This window comes from Mustela nivalis (assembly GCF_964662115.1).
Source record: "Mustela nivalis genome assembly, chromosome: 2".
In the NCBI taxonomy this organism is placed as follows: domain Eukaryota; kingdom Metazoa; phylum Chordata; class Mammalia; order Carnivora; family Mustelidae; genus Mustela; species Mustela nivalis.
Genome location: NC_139021.1, coordinates 177768725 through 177790786, shown reverse-complemented (window position 1 = coordinate 177790786; position 22062 = coordinate 177768725). Strand labels below are relative to the sequence as shown.

Genomic DNA, 22062 nt, shown 5'->3' with positions numbered 1-22062 from the left:
GCATACTAATTTTAGGATGATCTTGGGCTCCCAGTGTGCTCACAAAGGTCCACGAATTCCTGGTTAAGAATCCTTTCTTTTATCTAACTGGTCCTAGGACTGGAGCAATCAAGAGAAAAGGTGGGTGTCTGGTTTACTGACATCATCTCACTTACTATCCCAGGATAGCTGTGGTGTCCTCTTGCAGGGTTTTTTTTCTTGTTTTTTGGTTTTTTTTAGATTTCATTTATTTATTTGACAGACAGAGAGAGAGATCACAGGTAGGCAGAGAGAGCGGGGGGAAGCAGGCTCCCCGCCAAGCAGAGAGCCCAATGTGGGGCTCGATTCCAGGACCCTGAGATCATGACCTGAGCCGAAGGCAGAGGCTTAGCCCACTGAGCCCAGGCACCCCAAATGTCCTCTTGCAGTTTTAATGTTTATGAAGCAGTGACATCATCAAATACAGAAGTCCTTTTCCTTCAAATAACAATTTGTTATTAGATTATGGCCAGGGTTCTGTTTAAATAAGTCTGGAGTTGATTTGCTAGAACCCTGAGAATCTCTAATCAGAAAAGTTAAAAAAAAAAAAAAAAGTCCGTTTCAGGGTTAAAGAAAAAGACTAGGTTCTATAATTTATTGGATATCTCTCAATGCAAAGCACTGCTCCAGGTATATTGTTTTTATGAAAAGGAATTCAATTAACATTGCAAAACAAAAATAATTATAAAACGTGATTTTTTTTTTTTTTTTTGGCTTGAAATCACAAACATTTCCTGAATTGCTATCCTTTACACAACTTCATTGTATGTATTGATATTATGGAGTCATTTACTGTTCTGTTTTTTCTTTCTTTCTTTCTTTTTTTTTTTTAAACTTTGTTTACTACAGTAGTTCTAGTGAGGCCTAATGCGAAGGCAAGGCAATTCTAACCAATAGCGTAGCCTCTTGTTAGATGTCAGGGACTGTATGTGAGTGTAAGTGAGGGTGAGCTTCCTCGGCTCTGAATTTTTTTTTTTTTTTTTTTTTTTTTTTTTTAGTTTTTATTTTTATATAGAATTATATATGCTGGTAATTTAAAAATCAAACAATTCCATAAACTTATTTTGCACAATTGCAGCCCCCTGCACCTCCCTATTTCCTGTTTCCCAGTGTACTCTCACATTTTTAACTGATTTTTTTTTTCTTCTTTCTACCTTTAAGTGATGTGCTTATATAATTACAGAAACCTTATCTCATTACCTTTGGGTTTTTCTCATATTTCTGGGTTTTTCTTTTTAGAAGGTAAGGATTCAACTCTATTTTTTCTCATTATCTCTGAATTTCTCTCTTTGGAAGATAAGGATTTAACTTTCTTTCATCCCTGTTGCTCCTGTCATATTCAAGCTCCTTTCTGTCCTCATTGCTAACTCCCCAGCTCAGAGAATCGTAACATCGAATGGTACAGGTGCTGTGCTACGGCCTGTAAACGTGCTGTGTGGTCGAACCGTGCAGTGTACTATCATTGCATTTTCTTTCCTTCACAAGTTTTTGCTTTCCATAGTCTTTTTTTGTTTGCATAGTCTTCTGTGTACCTACCCATCACCAGTCGATTTAAAAAATGTTCCCACAGTTGTGGTATGTTTAGATGCTTCCGGTCCTCTATCACTTGTGTCCTCTTGATGATATCTCTGTGCTGTCTTCTGACCTGTGATCTGGACAGGTTGTCTTTCCAACTGGTGCCTCACTGTCACCCTGGGATCTCTTTTTACTGCCATCTTGGGGATTCTCTTTGGATCTCATGTTTTCTGTCTCCTCTGACCTCTTGGATTATTTCCTTGTTTTAGTGCAGCTCATCTTCCAATAGCTTTCTTGAGATAAAGCACATGAGAAGTACCTTTTTTAGACTTTGTATGTTTGAAAAAAAATTTTAAGAGAGAAAGAACTAGTGCACGAGTGGGGGTGGAAGCAGAGGGAGAGGGAGAGAGAGAATCCCAAGTAGGCTCCGTGCTCAGCACAGAGAGCCTGACTTGGGGCCCCATCTCGTGACCCTGAGATCATGTCCTGAACCCAGACCAAGAGTCAGATGCTCAACCACCTGAGCCACCCAGGTGCCCCTGTTTGAAATGTTTTAATTCACCACTCAGACTTCTAGTTTGGCCAGGCCATCGAAGTATAGATTGGAAATAATTTTGCTTAGAATTTTGAAGGCTGTGCTTCTGATTTTTTTCCTTCATCCAAAATGTTCTTTCTTTTTGGAAGGTTTTTTGTCCCCAGTGTTCTGATATTTCACATCTAATGATGTGTTTGTTTGCATCCATTGCGTGCAGACTTAAGGGGCCCTTCTTACTTGGGGCCTCCTATCATATCCTTCGCTTCACAGAAAGTTTCTTTTACTCTTTTGTTGAACTTCTTCCTGCCCCTCCCCATCACCGTTTTTTCTTCTCTTCTTTTATAATGTCTTCATTCAGATATTCAACTTTTATTTACTTGTCAGAGAGAGAGTACAAGTAGGGGGAGAAGCAGGCAGAGGGAGAAGCTGACTCCTTGCTGAGTGAGGAGCCCAATGTGGGACTCGATCCCAGGATCCTGGGATCCTGACCCGAGCGGAAGGCAGATGCTTAACCGACTGAGCCACCCAGGTGCCTGAGATACTGAACTTTTAGAGTGAGCCCCTAATTTTTTTTTTTTTCTTCAATTTTCCATCCCCTTTGTTGTATCTTTTGGAAAATTTCCTTGCTGTTTAATTGTTTATTTCTTCTATTATATTTCTACTTCTGAGAGATTTTTGGTTTTGGATTCTCTCTCTCTCCTTTTTTTTTTTTTTTTTTTTTTAAATAACCTCCCATTGTTGTGTGGCTGTAATAGCTAAAGAGAAATAAGAGCTTGTTCTTCTTAGGATGTTTGTACTTTTAGGCTCTCTTTTCCCTGGGTACCCTCCAAGTTACCTTCTCCAGTGTTGTTGTTACTTGTCTTTGGAGAGGTTCTTCTTGAGTGACGATTCTGACTTTCCAGGAGTGGGGATCCTTGGATCTCGAGGGATCTTGAGGTCTGGTCACATTCTGGAGAGAAAGTGCCCGTGTTTGTGGCTGGGTTGGGGAATGGGTTGGAGGTCTCAGCATTCAGTAAGTACACTTTCATTTAAGCTTCCTGTTTCTAGTACATTTCCATTGCTTTCCACTGTGCCTGCATCCTCATGTGGGAGGCCCTATTTTTTACTCAGTGTGCTGCTTTCTCCTGGGTTGTGTGGGGAGTCATCTGTGTGGAGTGGTGGAGGGCATCAGACATCTAACTGCTTCCAAAATAGACTTTCAAGAGATCTATTTTCAGACCCCCTTCACGCTTATCTCTTGAGGTATCAGGTATCAACCAATCCCTAAAATTTGTAGGGGTAATGTAGAGAAAATTAGTCACCATTCTGGCTTTTCCCACGGTTGGCTTAGGATTCAACCTTCTTTGGTTGCTAAGTCAGTTACCACTTGTGCATGATCTGTGCAGCTTCCAGCATTTCTCCTCTTCTCTTTCTTTCAGTAATTTATGTCTTTTTCTTTTTTTCTAATTCCTTAAGGTAGTTTTAGTGAGATTTGGGGTGGAACTAGAGGCTATGTCAAGCCCTGCCTTTACCCAGAAATCCCAGGCATGAGTTTCGCCTTACTGTCCAGAACTCTTTTTATTTCTTCTAGTTTGAGTTCACGTTTTAAATATTTATTTTGCTTTCCTAGGTGCCGACCTTTACAGTTTCAACCATCAAAATCTCACAAGAAGGTTTTGAAAAAAATGTTGAAATTTCTGGCTAAAGGGGAAATTTCCAAAGGAAATTGTGAGGGTAAGATGAGTTGGGGCTTTAAAACCTCTTTACCTGCAGTTGATGTAGATTTCCAAGGTGGTCCCTTTTTGTTACTTCTTAAGTAGGGGAATGGGTCCTTACTGCGGTCAGGTAGTGCCGTTCCTCTGAGCGGGGGGATTGCTGCTAGTGTTGCTTTGCTGTCACTGGTACCACTGTCCCAAAAGTCAAGGACATGGGGCATGTCTGTCAGGGAAAGTTTAGCCTCGGAAGAAGGTGGAGGACAGTTTTGATGACGCTGTGATGTCTTGGAGTTTATTGGAACTTTAGTTTTCACAGAACTGCGACAACTCTTACCTTACTTGATCCTGATAGCACCTTGTGAAGTAAGTGGAAGGTGGTGTTGCATCTGAGAAACAGGTGCTTGGGTGCACCTGACACAAGATTGCACAGTCGCTTTGAATGATGCGTAAAGCTCAGGTTTTCTGTGTTGGAGGAAGCCCTTACTTCAGTAGATCATAGTATCTGAAATTTTCTTGTTTGTGTGATGAATTGTGAGTTAATTTCCTTCAACATAATTAGAAACATTTAGTGAACTTTCATTACAGATACTTTGCTTTTTCAGTTTTTTTCAGTGTCTTGTCTTTTCCTTTTTAAAGTTTTCATGCAGGCAGTGCCCAATACATGAGCGTAATAATTGGGAATGCCGCCTATCCTTAGAGCTCTTTCTCACTTCTGCCATAGAAAATACCTAATTCTGGGAGCCTCCCATCCCAGTTTTAACTTGTTAATATGGCCCAAGCGTGTTTTCAGTGCCGATAGTGTGCCAGTCTCTGTTTTAAGCACTGGTGCTACAGTGGCCAGCAGGACAGGTAAGTTCTTTGTCCTCCTATACTGTCCTTAACAGACCAAGATTCAGGACAGTCTGGAACAGACTTGGCAGAACTATGAGCAGTAAAGAGGCAGGAAGGCTGGGGTCTAGAGGTTCAGGGACAAATGGTCATTGGAAACATCAGAATTTTGGTGCAACTCTGGTTAGTACTCTCTGTACGTTATTGTGAAGACTAAATAAGTTTTGTTAGTCAAACATTTTTTTCAGTGGCTGGGAATCATGTTCTGAGTTTCAAAATTAATATTCAGATAAGCTTCGAGGTGCCTTCCATTTATAAATTGATGGTTGCTTTTCTTTACACATAGCTTTTACATTTGGTTCTTTATTTGACTTGTTACGGGCTTCTAAATCATTTATTTATGTCTGCAGCTTAATTCATAAGAGTGATGTAGAATGGAAGGGTAAACAGCCAAAACAGAAAGACACCACTATGCAATGACTACAAAATAATCGAAGTCAGTGTCTTTCCTCATGTAACCATCCAGCACGGGTGTTCCATGTTAGCCTGCAGCTCTGTCCCCCCCGCCCCTCATCTGTTGTGGGACTCCCTTCAGTGTGTGATTTCCAAGGTCACTCTGGTTTTTACTAATCCAGCCAGTGGGTAGGGTAAAGAGTGAAAGTTCAGGATTATAAAATTCCTTTAAAAGCAAGTGAGGCCAAATTGAGCATATCAATTTGGTTATGTTCCATTGGTGGGAGCTTGGTCACAACTTGCAGAGGGACTGGGGTGCATACCCTTGCTTGGGTGCCACAGTCTTAACTACAGTTCTATTACTTTGGAAGCCAAGAGAATGGGTTTTATGCACACACAGTAGTTTCTTTCACATAGGAAAGAAGGGGTATTGTTTTTTTCCTGTGTGTATCTTAACAGTGTCCGATTGCCTAGCTGATGGATTTTGACTTCTGATTTGTAGATGAGCCCATGGAGCCCACCATGGACGAGAGTGTTGCAGGTGACTTTGCATTAATAAATAAATTGGATATACAGTGTGACCTTAAAACACTCAGTGATGACCTCAAAGAGACCTTTGAGAGTGGGGAGAAGAAGAAAGGAAAAAGCCCAAAGAAAGAAGAACCTAAGGAATTAATTCAATCCCAACATATAGAGGAGAAGTTGGGCTCTGGGGAGCCATCCCATCCAGTTAAAGTGCACATGGCTCCTAAGCCAGGTAAGGCAAGTTTGCTCTGTGGCCATTTTAAAATCCTAGTAAGTGATTTTCTTTATGCTTGAGACTTTGTAGCCTTTGGGCTCTCCCATCAGCTAAACACACGAATTATGTGAAATCTGCAAAATAGATCCGTATATTGTACAATTTAGTTTTACCTGGATTTAGATGGACAGATCATATCTTTAAAAAATACTTTCTTTAAAAAGCCTGCAATAATAGTTTTATTATCCCCAAATACAGATATTTTAAAAGAGTTCCATTTCTTCTTACTACCTTAGGATCCTGGAGGTTTGAGAATCAAATTTTATCTGTGAAAAGATATGCTGCTAAACATTTTTATTTTTGGTGTGAAGTGAGACAACGTAAATTTTAGGTATTGTGTTGAGAAGTACAGACATTAAAGTTCTTAGTTTATCATTAGATTTCTTTATGAATCATGATGAATTTTAGTTTAAAAATTTCCAAATTTTGATATTTAACTTCACCTTTTATAAGGTCAAAAATTTTTTTCTATATTTTCACTTGTAAAAGAATTAGGTTTTAAAAATGTATGCAACATTGGGGCACCTGGGTGGCTCAGTTGTTTACGTGTCTGACTCTTGGTTTCAGTTCAGGTCATGATCTCTTAGTCCTGGGATCAAGCCCCATGTCTGGCTCTGGGTTCAGCGCAGAGTCTGTTGGAGAGTGTTTTTATCCCTCCATCCCTTTCTCTCTCTCTCTCTCAAGTAAATCTTTATAAAAATAATGTATCCAGCATTAAGTGGATTTGTTATATATATGTGTGCATGCATGTGTTTGTATGATTTTATTTATTTATTTTTAAATGATTTTATTTATTTTTTTGGCAGAGATCACAAGTAGGCAGAAAGGCAGGCAGAGAGAGAGGAGGAAGCAGGCCCCCCGCCGAGCAGAGAGCCCAATGTGGGTCTCGATCTCAGGACTCTGAGATCATGACCTGAGCTGAAGGCAGAGGCTTAACCCACTGAATGACCGAGGTGTCCCTGATTTTTTAAAAAAATTATTTCACAAAATGTCAGTTATGCTTCAGTTCCTGAATTTTTTCTTATATTTATTTATATAAAATGACCCAAAGGAGACATTTTTTTTTTTTTTAAGATTTTATTTATTTATTTGACAGAGAGAGAGATCACAAGTAGGCAGAGAGGCAGGCAGAGAAAAAGGGGGAAGCAGGCTCCCTGCTGAGCAGAGAGCCCAATGTGGGGCTCGATCCCAGGACCCTGAGACCATGACCTGAGCCGAAGGCAGAGGCTTAACCCACTGAGTCACCCAGGTGCACCCCAAAGGAGACATTTTTATTACTATTTTAGTTTTCCTTATCTAAATCATGTTAGTATACAGTAAAGTGTGTGTTTGCGTTTTTCATATATAGTTTTTCTTAACGTAGGCTTTCATGATGTTTAAAGGGATGCCAGCTGAGATTTCATCTTAATTAGTAAGAATAGTCCAATAAAATGTCCTGAATGATTTAGATAGTTTCTTTCAACTCTTACTCTCTTGGGTGATAGGGTCAGTTCTTTTATTATTTTAATTATTTATTATAAAGACTACTTACAGTTTCTTAAATTTTAAAAGCCTTCATTTTGGAAACGTAGACTGAATATTATAATGAACATCCACGTACCCTGTTCTCGTGCGACACTGGCACTGACTCAGGATGGGCACTTGTGTCATCCATACTCCCATCCAGTTGCCCTCTCCAGTGCTGTATTGAAGCAAATTCCAGACATTATTTCATCCCATATGTCAGAATGCACCCCTAAAATACAAGAACTTTTGGGGCACCCATGTAGCTCAGTCAGTTAAGCATCCCCCTCACGATTTCAGGTCAGGTCATAATCTCATGGGTTGTGAGATCAAGCCCTGACTCCAGCTCCACGTGCCGTGGGGAGTCTGCTTGAGATTCTCTTCCTCTGCCCTTCTCCCCACTCACATCTGCAAGCGCTCTCTCTTTCTCTCAAATAAATACATCTTTAGGGGCACCTGGATGGCTCAGTGGGTTAAAGCCTCTGTCTTCGGCCCAGGTCATGATCCCAGGGTCCTGGGATCGAGCCTCGCATTGGGCTCTCTGCTCAGTGGGGAGCCTGCTTCCCCATCTCTCTCTCTATCTGCCTCTCAGCCTACCCGTGATCTCTGTCAAATAAATAAATAAAAATCTTTAAAAAAAAAAAAAGAAATCTTAAATACAAAAAACAATTTTCAAATACACAAGTACCACCATTACACTTGAGTGAGATTCCTTACTGTTATTAAATAGTCCATGTTCGAGTTCTTAATTTTTATGTATTTGTTTGTGTCAGGATCCAAACACAGCCACATATTGCAGTTGACTGACACAGTAGATCTGTAGGTTCCTTCCATCACTCCCACTTTTTTATTTGCACTTTGTTTTTTGAAGAAACTAGGTTGGCTGTTCTGGGTTGTCTGATTACATCCGCAGTGCAGTTTAACATGCTCCTTTACCTGCCTGTAAATTGATGGTTGGATCTAGAGAGTCAAGATTAAATCAGTTCAGAGTTAAGATTAAATTGTTGTGTTTTTTTTTTTTTCCTTTTTTTTGTGTTTCGGTTGTGTTTTGCTTTTCAGGGAGTGAGAGAAGTCTTAATCAGATTCGAGTTCAAATTATTTATTTGAGGGGGGTAAGGTTACTTCATGGGTGGTGGGAGGTTCTTTCAGGAGACACATAATGTCTGGGTACCTCTCTTTGTTAATGTGAAGAGCCATGGGTCAGTGCTCTCTGCCTAAATCCATTGATCCATTAGATATTCTGTCTGTCATTCATTTTTCATTTACTAGGTAGATACTTCCATAAACAGAACCTCTTTTCATTTCTTTCTCACAGAACTCAGAAAGGCAAGAGGAATGCTTGATTCTTGCATTTTATTGTCCATCCTACAAAATAACTCTTCTAACAGTGACTAGTTAATCAAGCTTTCTTTCTTTCCTTTTCTTTCTTTCTTTGTTTATTTCTGGTATCATTGTGAACTCATGGATCTAAACACGTTGGCTGTGTTTTAATTTTTTGCTCCTGTGGGAATTTCTAAGTTGCCTTCTAGTTTTTTGGGGGATGAAATGGTAGTAGTCATGGCAGCTTCCTCTGACCTGAGGCTCCTGGATCATCTTGTATAGGCCTTTCTCCAAGGAGTATGTATCGTATTGATACTTGGAGTTCAAATTCAGGACTATCATATTTTTACATTTTTTTTTAAAGATTTTATTTATTTATTTGACAGAGAGAGATCACAAGTGGGCAGAGAGGCAGAGAGAGAGAGGAGGAAGCAGGCTCCCCGCTGAGCAGAGAGCCGGATGTGGGACTTGATCCCAGGACCCTGAGATCATGACCTGAGCCGAAGGCAGCGGCTTAACCCACTGAGCCACCCAGGCACCCCGTATTTTTACACGTTTGTTTGACATTTAGATCTTCTTTTCTTCCACACTGCGAAACCTGGTTCTCAAGGACACAGAGAATGGTAGAATTAGAATTAGAATATTGCAGTTACCCACGTGCTTTACTCTATTGAACACAAACTTTTAGAATAACAATTCCAGCCTAATCTTCAGCATGTGATTACTAAAACAGTAAAAAAAAAAAGTTTGCTGTTATTTTCCCTTTGTCAGAGTCCCCGCTGAGTGGGGAGCCTGACGCGGGGCTCAGTTGCAGGATTCTGGGATCATGCCCGAGTCGAAGGCAGCCCTAACTGAGCCACCCAAATACCCAGTAGTAGGTATTGTTTTATGAACTACATATGTGTTAACTCATTTAATCCTCATAGAATTCCATAGGTAGGACTGGCTATTTATTTATTTATTTATTTATTTATTTTTTTGAAGATTTTATTTATTTATTTGACAGAGAGAAATCACAAGTGGGCAGAGAGGCAGAGAGAGAGAGAGAGGAGGAAGCAGGCTCCCCGCTGAGCAGAGAGAGCCCGATGCGGGACTCGATCCCAGGACCCCGAGATCATGACCTGAGCCGAAGGCAGCGGCTTAACCCACTGAGCCACCCAGGCGCCCCAGGACTGGCTATTTATTATCTTGTATAGACGAGGAAACTTGCCCAAGGTCATCTAGCCAGTGATGGAGATGACCTCAGGCAGCCCATGTCAGGGAGTGTGCTCTTAACCAAATGCTCCTGTGCGTCTCAGAACAAATTTGAGGAAGACAGATTCCCCGGCCAAAGAAAATTCATTCTCTAAGGCAGTAGAGTAATGGTTAACTATAGAATCAGTCCTTTGTTGCCTGGTTATTAGACTTATTCAAAGTCTGTTTTTATATGTAAAGCTTGTGTCTAATTGGAAAACATGATAGTGAAGTAAAATGATTTTTCTATTAGTGAAGTCACTATTTTCTCATCAAATTTTTTTTTAAAATAAGATTATTATGTATTTGAGAGAGTGAACGTGCGTGAGCAGGGGAAGGGACAGAGGGAGAGGGAGAATCCCAAGTAAGCGTGAAGCCAGTCCGGGACTCCATCTCATGACCCTGAGATCAGGACCTGAGCTGAAATTAAGTGCCAGACGCCCAACCAACTTGAGCCACCCAGGCAGCCGGTATCAGATTCGTTTCTTTTGACCAGCTCTTGGTCTCTGGAAGTCCCTTAACACCCTGGGTCTTGAATTTCTTTTCTATAAAATTGAACTTGCTAATCTTGTAGAACTTCATATTGTGAACTTTCATATGATTTGTAAATACTGTTTTAGGATCTTAAAATAGCATTTTTATTTAGTTAATGGCCTTAAAAAAATACAAAAGTTTGTTCATTGTTAGAGAATTTGGAGAAAAGAGGACACTGCAAGAAAAAAAAACAAGAACAGTCCTTTCCCTGATTCTAAACCCATGTAAAATGACTGTTATGTTTCTTTCTAGGCTTTTTAAAAAGTATTTTTCATGTATCTATTTATACATAAGTGGGATTGTTTTTAACCTTGTGTAACGACAAATCCCTGAAAATTTCTAAGCATTTCTAGTGACTGGTATTCTGTGGTTTAGCTGTTCTAAAAATTGTAGAATTATTCTGGTGTTGGACATTTAAATTATTTTGAAGTTTTCATTTGTGTTAGTTATTTGCCTCTACCTCTTAATGATCTTCTCAAAATCAAGTCCTTGAAGACTCTGCTAGATGAAAGAGCACTTACTGAAATTTGTGGTTTATTTTATCTAAAATTTTGATATCTTAAAGGACTTTTAATTTGGTAATAGCTCTTTTAATTCAAACAACACTCATTAGCTGGAGCTGAAGAAATGAGACCCCATCCATTTGTTAGATGGAGAGACACAAGTACTTTCAAGGATATTTTTTCATCAAAAAACCTGCCGGAGTGTTTTCTTACACCCAGGTCCTAAGCATGTATTTATGTCACCAGTGCTTTGAGAGGAATGTCCCTCAGGAATGGGCTGGAAAAATCCATGTCCTAGAGTAGAAGATATTTGATTGTGTTTTTTTCAACTTATAAAGGCAAAAAAGTGGATGAATATTAAAATTTTTAAAATTTTATTTTCATAGAGGTATGTGGAAAGTTTCTGTGACTATTTACTTTCTTTGACAGTTCCTACATCTAAGGTAGAATTTTAAGATCAACTTAAAGCTCTAGATCAGAATCTTCTGAGATACCTACCTACAAAGCTAACCTAACTGTTGAAACTCTTTAGATTTAATTCTGTAGTATCTTTGAGACTTTGGGTAAAAACAAAAAATTCCAGAGTCAGATGTGATTGGTCTAATATTTTGCAATTGTTTTTAGGCAAAGGGGCAGATTTGAGTAAGCCTCCATGTCGGAAAGCAAAGGAAATCCGAAAAGAAAGGAAAAGGTTAAAACTCATGCAGCAGAACCCAGCTGGAGAACTTGAGGGTTTCCAGGCTCAAGGCGAACCACCATCTTTATTCCCACCAAAGGCTAATAAATCCAACCAGCCCAAATCACTTGAAGATTTAATTTTTGAATCTTTACCAGAGAATGCATCACACAAGTTAGAGGTACTTTGAAGGGTGTTTTATTTTATATTTTTGTTTTTGTTGATACCTTGTTTATTTTCATTTGAGGTTATACTACTCTGTTGATATTTTACTATTTAAATAATGGGAAATGACAGTGAATTGGGATGAAGTAGCATTTGTATTTACTAAGTTAACTGCTATTTGATAAAACACTTTTTTTTTTTTTTAAGATTTAAAATAAATACTTTAGGCAGTTTGGCTACTAAAGTTGTGAAAATAATTCCAGTTTTAGCATGTTACTATGTAAGGGACTGTGGCTTATTGTATCCCTTAATTGATATTTAGTAGTTAAAGGGACAAAATATGCTATTTAAAATTTCATTTTTAGCTGTTTGGTTCGATGGTGAAGGAGAATAGATCACATCAGCGGATCACTGTTTTACCCATTCTAGTTGGTAAACAGATGTAGTACATGTGCCAGCCAGCAGTTAGGAATTGACTAAATAGTACTCGGTGGCACTACTTTAATCTTCTCTCAGTAATTCTCTCAAACCTCTGTAGGCATAGTATGATTACTTCTAGAGTATTTCTGTTACTTTTATTTACATTGCAGATTAAATCTACATTCTTCAGTATTTGGTATTTATACATTTTCCCCCCCAAATATTAATTATAATGATTTTATTATATTTTCATATCTCATTAATAACGGGGTCAGCCTTTGAATTTGTTGCTTAATACTGTCTGAGAGCTTTGCTAAGGACCTGATATTGAAAATTAACTTTAACGGAATCTAAACCTTAGGATCATATATATTATCAGACAGAAATCTTAACAACTTTGAAATTATAATCCCTTAGCTGCTCTGATTTTGGTATTGACTTTCTCCTTCTCAAATTGTAAAGAGAATTGGACACGCTACTTAAAGTATAGAACAGCAGTTCTACAATAGGCAGCTTTTACTTTTTTAATGTAATGATACCTTGGATGAGCAGAGGTGTTTTGTCCACAGTTATGTTTATATTACTCTTTGTTTGCAGAAGAATTACTTCTTATGGCACACGTGAAAGTTTTCCAGTTAGCTTTTTTGTTATATTGCATTTGATTTCCTGTTTGACTATTTTGTTTTGCTAACACATTTTAACTGGTTAGTAAATAATCACTATTAAAATAAGTGTTCACCATTACTGTGCTGCTACTATTGTAAACTCATCCTCATTTTGTGTGTGAGGAAACCAAGGCACAGAGAGGTAAATTTGTCTGCTTGACCAAGATGGTGACATGAAAATTGAGTAAGAGAAATCTAACTTTAGGGTCTTCGTTCTTAACTACACCATGAAATAGGAATACTTTGTGAGGATTGTCTTTCACATTTACAAAAAAAATTGTAAGTTTAGAGTTAGCAGTGATGCATAAAGAACGTCTAAAAAATATATTCACATTTTTAGTTTTTCTGAATGATTTACTGAGTCGAGTTCCATAGTGTAATGGTTAGCACTCTGGACTCTGAATGATTTACTGAAGGTGCATTCCATACACCTAGAATTCAAGAGTATTTATTTGTGTTTGTATCTTGAGTGCCAGAAGTGTTCTGCCATTTTCCAATAGAGTCAATCTTCCATAATTTGGTCATAGATCTTAGTCTTCAGAACTGTAACCCTGAGACAAATAATACATTATATGTTAAAAAAGAAAAAGAAAATCTTATGAGTTTAGATAGGATCTTTTGCCTTTTTAATAAGTCTGGAAGTTGGAGAAATATTTTTAAAGAAAATTTTAAAGAATATTTTTAAAGAAAAATGTACTATTTTGTTCATTTGTAATGTTAAAATATTATATGTGCATGCTTTAATATTTGTATGGAAACTTTTGGTTCTTTTTGGGTGGGAGTAACAATGCGTATTCTGTGGAATAAATAATGAACATTGTTTTTTAACTCCTTCTGAAGGTGAGGGTGGTGAGATCATCTCCACCAAGTTCTCAGTTCAAAGCCACATTTCAGGAGTCTTACCAGGTCTATAAACGTTACCAGATGGTTATTCACCAGGACCCACCTGATAAACCAACTGTGAGCCAGGTCAGCAGGCCAAGTGTAATTTTTCTGTGCAAATGGAACTTTCCCCTCCATTTGATACCATTGTATTATAACTTGATTTATTTGTGGTACATTTTATTTATATTCAATTTGCAGCATATCTGCAAAAGGATGGAGTGTGGAGTAACGAACATTCTGAAAGTGCAGATTTTACCTAGGACATGTTAAGTGCCAGTCACGCGTAATTGCAAAGTGGAAAGTAGCACATAAAATGAATTATCTTTAACGTTGCTATGTCTGGATGTATTTATCTAAAAATTAGTAATAAGTAGAGCTCTAAGATAAAATATTTATGAGAAAAAACAAAAAAGTCTTTATATTTTTATGATAGGCATATTTGCACAACATGGTTAATAGGCCTTATCTCCTTTTAAAAGTCATGTGTAGACAGAGTTCATGACAGCTAAATTATACTTTGTTGATGTCATCCCCATACACAACTGAGTGGGACTAGAAAAGTAAGATAGTAGAATTTTTTTTAAGATAATAGAATATTTTGATAGAAGTTCTCATATGCTTGTAATTTTATACATCAGAATACCCAAGAAAAATGTGGAAGGGGAAAATGTTAATACACTTAATACTAGCAGAGGGGACAAAAGTAGTGGCCACTACCATGAGCAACACTGTTGACTCTGCAGAGAATCGCAATATGTGGAAAGAGTAAAAAACAAAAGAAAAATGAATTGTCCTGGCCCTTAGAAGTTAAAAATTTTCCCAAGTGTTAATATAAAGTTGGCATTTTAGGCTCTGGGCCAGTCAGCACATTCCGGGGTTGACTCGTTTCATGAAAAACTCCAGCGCTGAGCTTTGGAAGTGGATTTGCGGAGATCTTACTCTAGCCTCACCTTCAGAAGCATGTCAGTGGGTAGAGATGTTTCAATAGCATTTGCTTGTATTTTCCTTGCTCTGAAGGTGAGGTTAGTACCTGTCTCCTTTGAGGACCCAGAGTTCAAGTCGTCCTTCAGCCAGTCATTTTCTTTATATGTCAAGTATCAAATGGCCATACACCAGGATCCGCCTGATGAATGTGGGAAGACGGAGGTACCTTTTGTGAAACGTTTTTTCCTATCTTGATGAGGTTGTCTATGAAGAAGCATAATAGAGAACTTTCTTTTGCTATTTTCTTATTTGTTAAGTAGAGCTGATGATCCTTTTCGGTGTATGTTAACTAAACTTTTGTGAAAACAAGTCCTACATGTGAGCGTTTAAGTCCCTCAGGAAAAAGGAGAGGTTCATATTCAGGGCTCTTTCCAAGAACCTGGCGTAGCGTGTTTATGTGTTCATCCTCAGGCTGGTCCGCACACCCCGCTGAGGCTGCTTACGTGCCAGACCTGACCCTGCGCACGAAGGGAGGAGTCTCTGCCTTCGAGGGGTTGATAACACATGGGAAAGATGGACCAGTGAACAAACATATCTTAACAAGAAGCCAATGGGAAAGAATTAAATACGTTGAGATTATATAGACTGTGACATAACAAGCATTTACTGAGAGCCTGTGAATGTAGATGGAGGAGAGATGGCAGAGTTGTCACGGGGGGATGTATTAGAAGAAAGATGCCAACAGGTGCAGAAGAATTAAAGTTTGGATTTGTTTCTTTGTTTTAATGACACAGACTATGTTAGATTTAAAGAGGTGATTAGTAAGACAGGAGTTAATGCTGGATGTTCCCAGAGAGAGGGCTGACTTTCAGGTCTCCCAGAACCTTACTGGAGGCAGTGTGGTCTGCAGACCAACAGCATCCACCTGGGGTGCAGAATCTGGGGCCTCACTTCAGCCCTGCTGAATCCAAGTCTGCATTTTGAATTAGGTTTCTGGGCAATTTGAATGCCCATTCCGGTTTGGGAAGTGCTTCCATAAGTTCCCCATTGAGACGTGCAGCTGTGGGAGATCGTGTTTACAAATAGTGAGGAGTCTGCCAGGTACAAAAACTCCCTTTGATATTCTGGACATTAGTACTTCCTGTATCACCTGGAGATTCTGGCCTTGCGCTGCCTGCTTAACCAGGTATGAATGGTTGGACCATGACACCAGGCAATGATCTGATGTGTGTACTGGGTATAGATTACTTTCTGGAACTTCGCTGTGGAGTCCGGTCCTGCACACTAGTCCATTGCTAACAGCGTTCATGGCCTGACTGGGGCAGCGGGGTAGGCAGTTCCAGTGCCGTTCGGTTTAGCTATTAAATGAGGAAATAGGGAGCGCCAGCTTAGTATGCATCTGGAGGTTACGGAGGTTTTCTGAAGGAGGTGTGCTTTAAAGTCTTTAAAGAGTAAGTAAATGTTTGTCAGGCCAAAAAGGAGAATGGGATCCTTGGCAACAGGGCTCTATGTTAGAAGTATAAAATGCCACCTATGGAATATTCTTGCTGAAGAAATCGAACCTGAATTATAAGCTTCTAGATGGAATAATCAGTTGACAAAAAATACAAGAGATAAAGGATTATTTAAAATGATACCTGGGCACTTCTGTGAGACAAATACATAATAAACAGTGGTTTTTTTTTTTTTTTTTGGTGTTGTTTTTAAGATTTTATTTATTTGACAGAGATCACAAGTAGGCAGAGAGGCAGGCAGAGAGAGAGGGGACGCAGAGTCCCTGCTGAGCAGAGAGCCTGATGCGGGGCTGGATCCCAGGACCCTGAGATCATGACCTGAGCCAAAGGCAGAGGCTTAACCCACTGAGCCACCCAGGCGCCCCTGTTTTTTTTTTTTTTTTTTTTAAAGGGAAATCTCTAGATTAAAAGTTAGAAACTTTAAAAATATATAACTGCAGTACCATAATCATGCCCAGCAAGCTTAACAATAAATTATGCCATCTAATGCCCAGTACATACTCAATTTTCTTTAGTTGTCTCAGTTTTTTTTTTTTTTTTTTTAGTGTCTTTTTATAGTTGGTTTTTTTGATGGGGATTCATGTAAGATCTATACATCCCATTTGGTTGAACATCTTTAAAGTACATTTCCCTCTTGTTTTTTTTTTTTTCCCTCTTGTTTTTAATAGCATTTTTTTTTTAAAGATTTTATTTATTCATTTGATAGAGAGAGATCACAAGTAAGCAGAGAGGCAGGCAGAGAGAGAGGAAGGGAAGCAGGCTCCCTGCTGAGCAGAGAGCCCCATGCGGGACTTGATCCCAGGACCCTGAGATCATGACCTGAGCTGAAGGCAGCGGCTTAACCCACTGAGCCACCCAGGTGCCCCTTTAATAGCATTTTTTAAAGAAACTAGGTCATTTATCTTATAATTAATTTTGCTTCTATTGATACTTTTTGAAAATGTAAGCACATATACAGGCAGTATCTGTGTGTGTGCTTGTGTGTGATCTTTCTGAGTATATAGGGTGCATGTGTATGTGTCTCTGTGTATGTGTGATTTTACAACATACCAGTACATATACATATACTGAGATACACACACGTTTCCCCCTGTTTATTATATGAATGTAGTATACTTGGAGGTCACAGAAGAACAATGTGTAGGAAAAAAAAGAACTATATAGAGATCTTCATTTTCTAGCTGCTGAGTACTAGAATGGTTTCTTCATTCTGACTTTACTAGTGGCCATTTGGCAATTTCTAGTCTTTTACCCTTGCGTAGTATTGCAGTGAGTACCCTTGTACATGGAGCTGTTTGCCTTTTGTCACTGTCTTTGTTATAAGCTTCCGGATTGCTGGGTCACTTAGTCTCCAGAGAGATTTTTCTTCCCAGGGCTTGTACCCTTTTGTAGCCAGCAATCTATGTGAATGCCTGCTTGTTCCTCCATGGCCTTGATCGTTGAGATTTTGTAAGAATTTGAGTTTTTGCCATATATATGCAAATGAAATTTGTGTGATTTTAATTTTCATCCCTTTTATCATAAATGAAATTGAGCATGTTTTCTTATGTTTAAAATCCATTTGAGTTTTATATTCTGTGAACCACATGGTCATAGTTTTGCTTGTTTTTCTAGGAATACTTTTTTTCTTTCCATTTCTTAGAAACTGTTTCTATATTAAAAGCCTAAGCCTTTGGGGCAAAAGTTGCAGATATTCCTCTGTAGCTTGTCATTTATTTATTTATTTATTTATTACTTTGCTTATGGTGTCTTGCAGTGCCAGAGTTGATTATTATGCCATCAAATAATCAAGGGTCCAGAATTTGTAGACCTTAAGGTCTTGGACTTTAACCTTAGTAGTAATAAAGAATGATTGAAAGGTTTTAGATAGTGGAGCTAGAGAATTCCACTTCATTTTTAAGAAACGCGTTAGGTCTTGATAGGCAACAGAAACCAAAGTGGAATTTATTTTAAGAAAGGATTTCTTTGCATATGTAACAAAGAAGTTTTGGCTTCATTAGATCTCAGGAAAATACCAGTAGTGTCTCTTGCTTGGGTCTCCCAGCTTGCTTTCTTTGTGAGGCTGGAATCTGAAGCAGGCATGTGGTGGCAGTGGTGAATACTGCCAGTTTAAGGTACGTTGTTCTCACAGCAAGTGATGTCAGCGAAAAATAATGTGCACTTTTTTTTGGGTAAGAAGTCCCGAGGAAGGTACTGATTGGCCTAAGCTGAGATAAGTTCTTATCCCTGAACCAGTCACTGTGATCTGGATCCAGTGGATCCAGATGTGGATCCAGACTCTGGTCATGTATGGATCACATGTCCCACCCAAGAGCTTAGGTGGAGGAAGGTGCTTATTTGAACCACATGTTTTCAGAAGAGTAGAGGAGTGGTTCCCACAGTAGTGTTAGCCAGATGGAGGCGTCTGCGGGGGGTCTTGTTTTAGAGTCGTGAGACTTGAGGCAGATCTGATGAGGCATGATGGACTTGAAGACATACTGGTGGGAGGAGGATGGAGAAGGGTACAACAGCTACATTTTAGGTAGAGTTGATGAGGATTTGGTGTTTGACTTGAAGGATGTTTGGGAGTTGGAAATGGAGGAGAGGGACAAGTCCAGATTGATTTTTCTTTTCTGGCTTGCATGACCGGGTAGATCATAATGACCTTATATGAGATAAGAAATACAAGAGGAAGAAGAACTTGTGTGTTTTGGGACAGAAAAATGAGTTCTGTGTTGGCCAGTTGGAGTTTGAGAAGCCTATGGAACAAATGACCGTGGGAAGATACTGATCAGAAACGAGCATCTGGAATTTAGCATCTGGAGAGGCTCCAGGGTGGTGGTCGGTATTTATACTTAAGGTATGATAGAGACACTCCTCCACCTGCTGCCGTGGGGCTTGAACTCACAACCCTGAGGTCAGGATCTCAACTGAGATCAAGAGTTGGATGCTCAACCAACTGAACCACCCAGGTACCCTGATTGACGCTATTTAAAAAAGGCTTTGTATTCTTCTGTCTGTGAGCTAGCTAAAATAATATATTTTATTATATATTATGGGACAACTCTAATAGGTGGTGTAAATGATGCATTTGTAGGGTAATAATCCATATTATAAAAGTGGTATAAATTTTTTAAAGAAAGGTGAACATGGCTTTTTTTTTTTTTTTTTTAAGATTTTAGTTATTTATTTGACAGAGATCACAAGTAGGCAGAGGGGCAGGCAGAGGGAGAGAGGAGGAAGCAGGTTCCCCGCTGAGCAGAGAGCCAGATGCAGGGCTCGATCCTAGGACCTGAGATCATGACTTGAGCTAAAGGCAGAGGCTTTAACCTACTGAGCCACCTAGGTGCCCCTGAACATGGCATTTAATTAAAATTCTTCTAAAGTAAATTTTAATTTGAGCCATTCAGATTTGTATTTCCTTTTGCATGCAGTTAATTGTACCTTTTTAATTTACATTCACTGCCATCAGTAGTACTGAACTTTGGGTATGTGATTTGACCTTGTGTTTAAATAGAAATATGTAATGGATTTCTTTATTAGAGCCAAACAGCTTTGCCTTAATGATCTGTTTTATAGGGTCACATGCTTACAGCAAATTTTTACTGGTGAAAATGATTTTGACAGAATAGTCTTTGATATCATACAAGTGAGTATGGCTTGGTAAATACTGTATTGGGTTTGATAAGTCCCTTGACTTTGAGATCAGCCATAGCATTTTATTTGTCTGACATCTGAATTCATACAGTTTTCAGAGACAGAGGAAATTATATTGTTTTTATTATAAGCTGATTTGTCTGTCATCTCTCTGAATATAGTTTCTAAGAAATAAATGTAAAATAATATCTTGCAGGTCAAGACTCTGCACTGTGCTTTTTTTTTTAATAGCTTTATTGAGATATAATTCACCCATTTAAAGTCTATGATTCAGTGTTTTTTTGTACGTTTACAGTTATGCCAACCATCATCACTAATGCCAGATTTCATCATCCCAAAAAGAAAGCCCATACCTACATCAGTAGTCCCTCATTTTTTCCTGAATGTCCCAGCTCTAGGCAATGACTATTTCACTTTCTGTCTCTGGATTTACCTAATCTGGATATTTCATGCAAGTGGAATCACACAGTATGTGGTCTCTTGTTCACTGGTCTCTTTCACACAGCATAGGGTTTTCAAGGTTCGTTAACATTTTGGCATATCCCAGTATTTATTTTTTTTTATGAATGAATAATAGTTCCTCATACCACATTTTGTTTCTCCATCCATCAGTGGGGATTTGGGTGGCTTTCATTTTTTTCCTTTGAAAAATACTGTGTACATTTGTGTACAGGTGTTATGTGGACATTCTCATTTCTCTTTGGAATATATCTAGGACTGGATTGGAGTTACCATCTAGTATAATTTCCTTATTGTGTTACAGCTTTGTTCCCATCTACCTTCTTTAGGATGATGTTATCAGATGTATTTCTTTTTTTTTTTTTTTTAAACATTTTATTTATTTATTTGACAGAGAGAGATCACAAGTAGACAGAGAGAGGAGAAAGCAGGCTCTCCACAGAGCAGAGAGCCCAATGCGGGGCTCGATCCCAGGACAGAGGCTGACAGAAGGCAGAGGCTTTAACCCACTGAACCACCCAGGCGCCCCCAGATGTGTATGTCATTATTCCAACAGCACAATTACAATTGTAATTATAATTACAATCTTTTATACAATTGGTTTTAAAATTAGTAAGGAAGAGAGGAGAGTATCCATTTATGTAAAGTATGAGAGGTCTCTGCTGTCACTCACTAGGTCTCAGCCTTGAGCACTGCAGCTACCTTGGGATGCTAGTGGTCTCCCCAGTGTTCTGCTTTCTCTTCCCCTGATCTGTTGTTAGGATGTTTGTCCCTTATGCTATCAGACCCAGCTCTTAGGCTGTAGCAATTGCTGGCTGGTTGCTCTGTGGTTTTCAGCAGTGTCCTGAAAACCATAAAAGCATAAATTGCTTTGTAGTCTGGTTTAATTAAATTTGTGCCCCTGGGACGCTTGGGTGGCTCAGTTGGTTAAGCAGCTGCCTTTGGCTCAGGTCATGATCCCAGCGTCCTGGGATCGAGTCCTACATCGGGCTCCTTGCTCAGCAGGGAGCCTGCTTCTCCCTCTGCCTCTGCCTGCCATTCTGTGTGCCTGTGCTCGCTCTCTCCCCCTCTCTCTCTCTGATAAATAAATAAAATCTTTAAAAAAAAAAAAATTTGTGCCCCTTTGCAGGGACAGTTTTTGAGGCCATTCTTTGTAGTTTGTTGTGACCCCAAGAGGGCTCTTCCTAGCTGCCTCTTCTGCTTCTGTCTGCTATGTTAGCTGGGCCCGTGGCTCGGCGCGTCATCTCATGAAACTGCTGGTCTCCTCTTCTTTGCTTATCACCAAAATCTAAATTTTTGAGAACGCCCTTAGACTTGAACTTGCCCTCGTACTGTTTCAAATACAGTTACTTCCTTTGGGAATTGGTGAGTCATTCTCTATTTTTGTGGCCTGCCCTCTGGTGCCTCATTGTGCCACCACTCTGGAGTTAGGAGAGAACACGGTCATTTCTCTCCGAGTGATACCCCTGCTTTATAAGCAGGGTGGTGGGCAGGAGCACTACCTCAGGTTTTCTCTCGGTAACATAATTCAATTTGGGGCTAATTAATAGGGAATTCGAGGCTGTGAGCTGCCTTGGAGATGGTTCCATGTAAGGAGAGGGTCACTGCTGTCAACGAGGTCCTTCACCTAGTGTGTTTCATCCTAGAAATTCTTACTTCATTTGGCAAAACCCTTGCTTACAGGTAGAGAGTAGGCACACTCTGTCTGCAAGGTTGGCTGCCTTGAGAAACTGATCTGAGCATAGTATTTTGCTTTCTAGTCTTGAAGTGCAGTGTTTTGTTT

At 39.2% G+C, this 22062-nt stretch overlaps 1 protein-coding gene across 15 annotated transcripts in view; it reads left to right on the top strand.

Annotated features, from left to right (window-relative positions):
- The window catches only part of ATE1 (arginyltransferase 1), a 170473-nt gene that overhangs the window by 6259 nt on the left and 142152 nt on the right, over positions 1-22062 (top strand). For 5 of the 15 annotated variants that reach the window (XM_082722681.1, XM_082722693.1, XM_082722689.1 and 2 more), the window contains exons 4-7: positions 3678-3781; positions 5546-5800; positions 11560-11792; positions 13702-13830. In XM_082722681.1, the coding sequence (XP_082578807.1) occupies positions 3678-3781; positions 5546-5800; positions 11560-11792; positions 13702-13830 (721 nt within the window). Of the gene's footprint in view, positions 1-3677; positions 3782-5545; positions 5801-11559; positions 11793-13701; positions 13831-14763; positions 14893-22062 lie in introns of all 15 variants that reach the window. The other 10 variants (XM_082722688.1, XM_082722694.1, XM_082722691.1 and 7 more) reach the window with 3 other exon arrangements.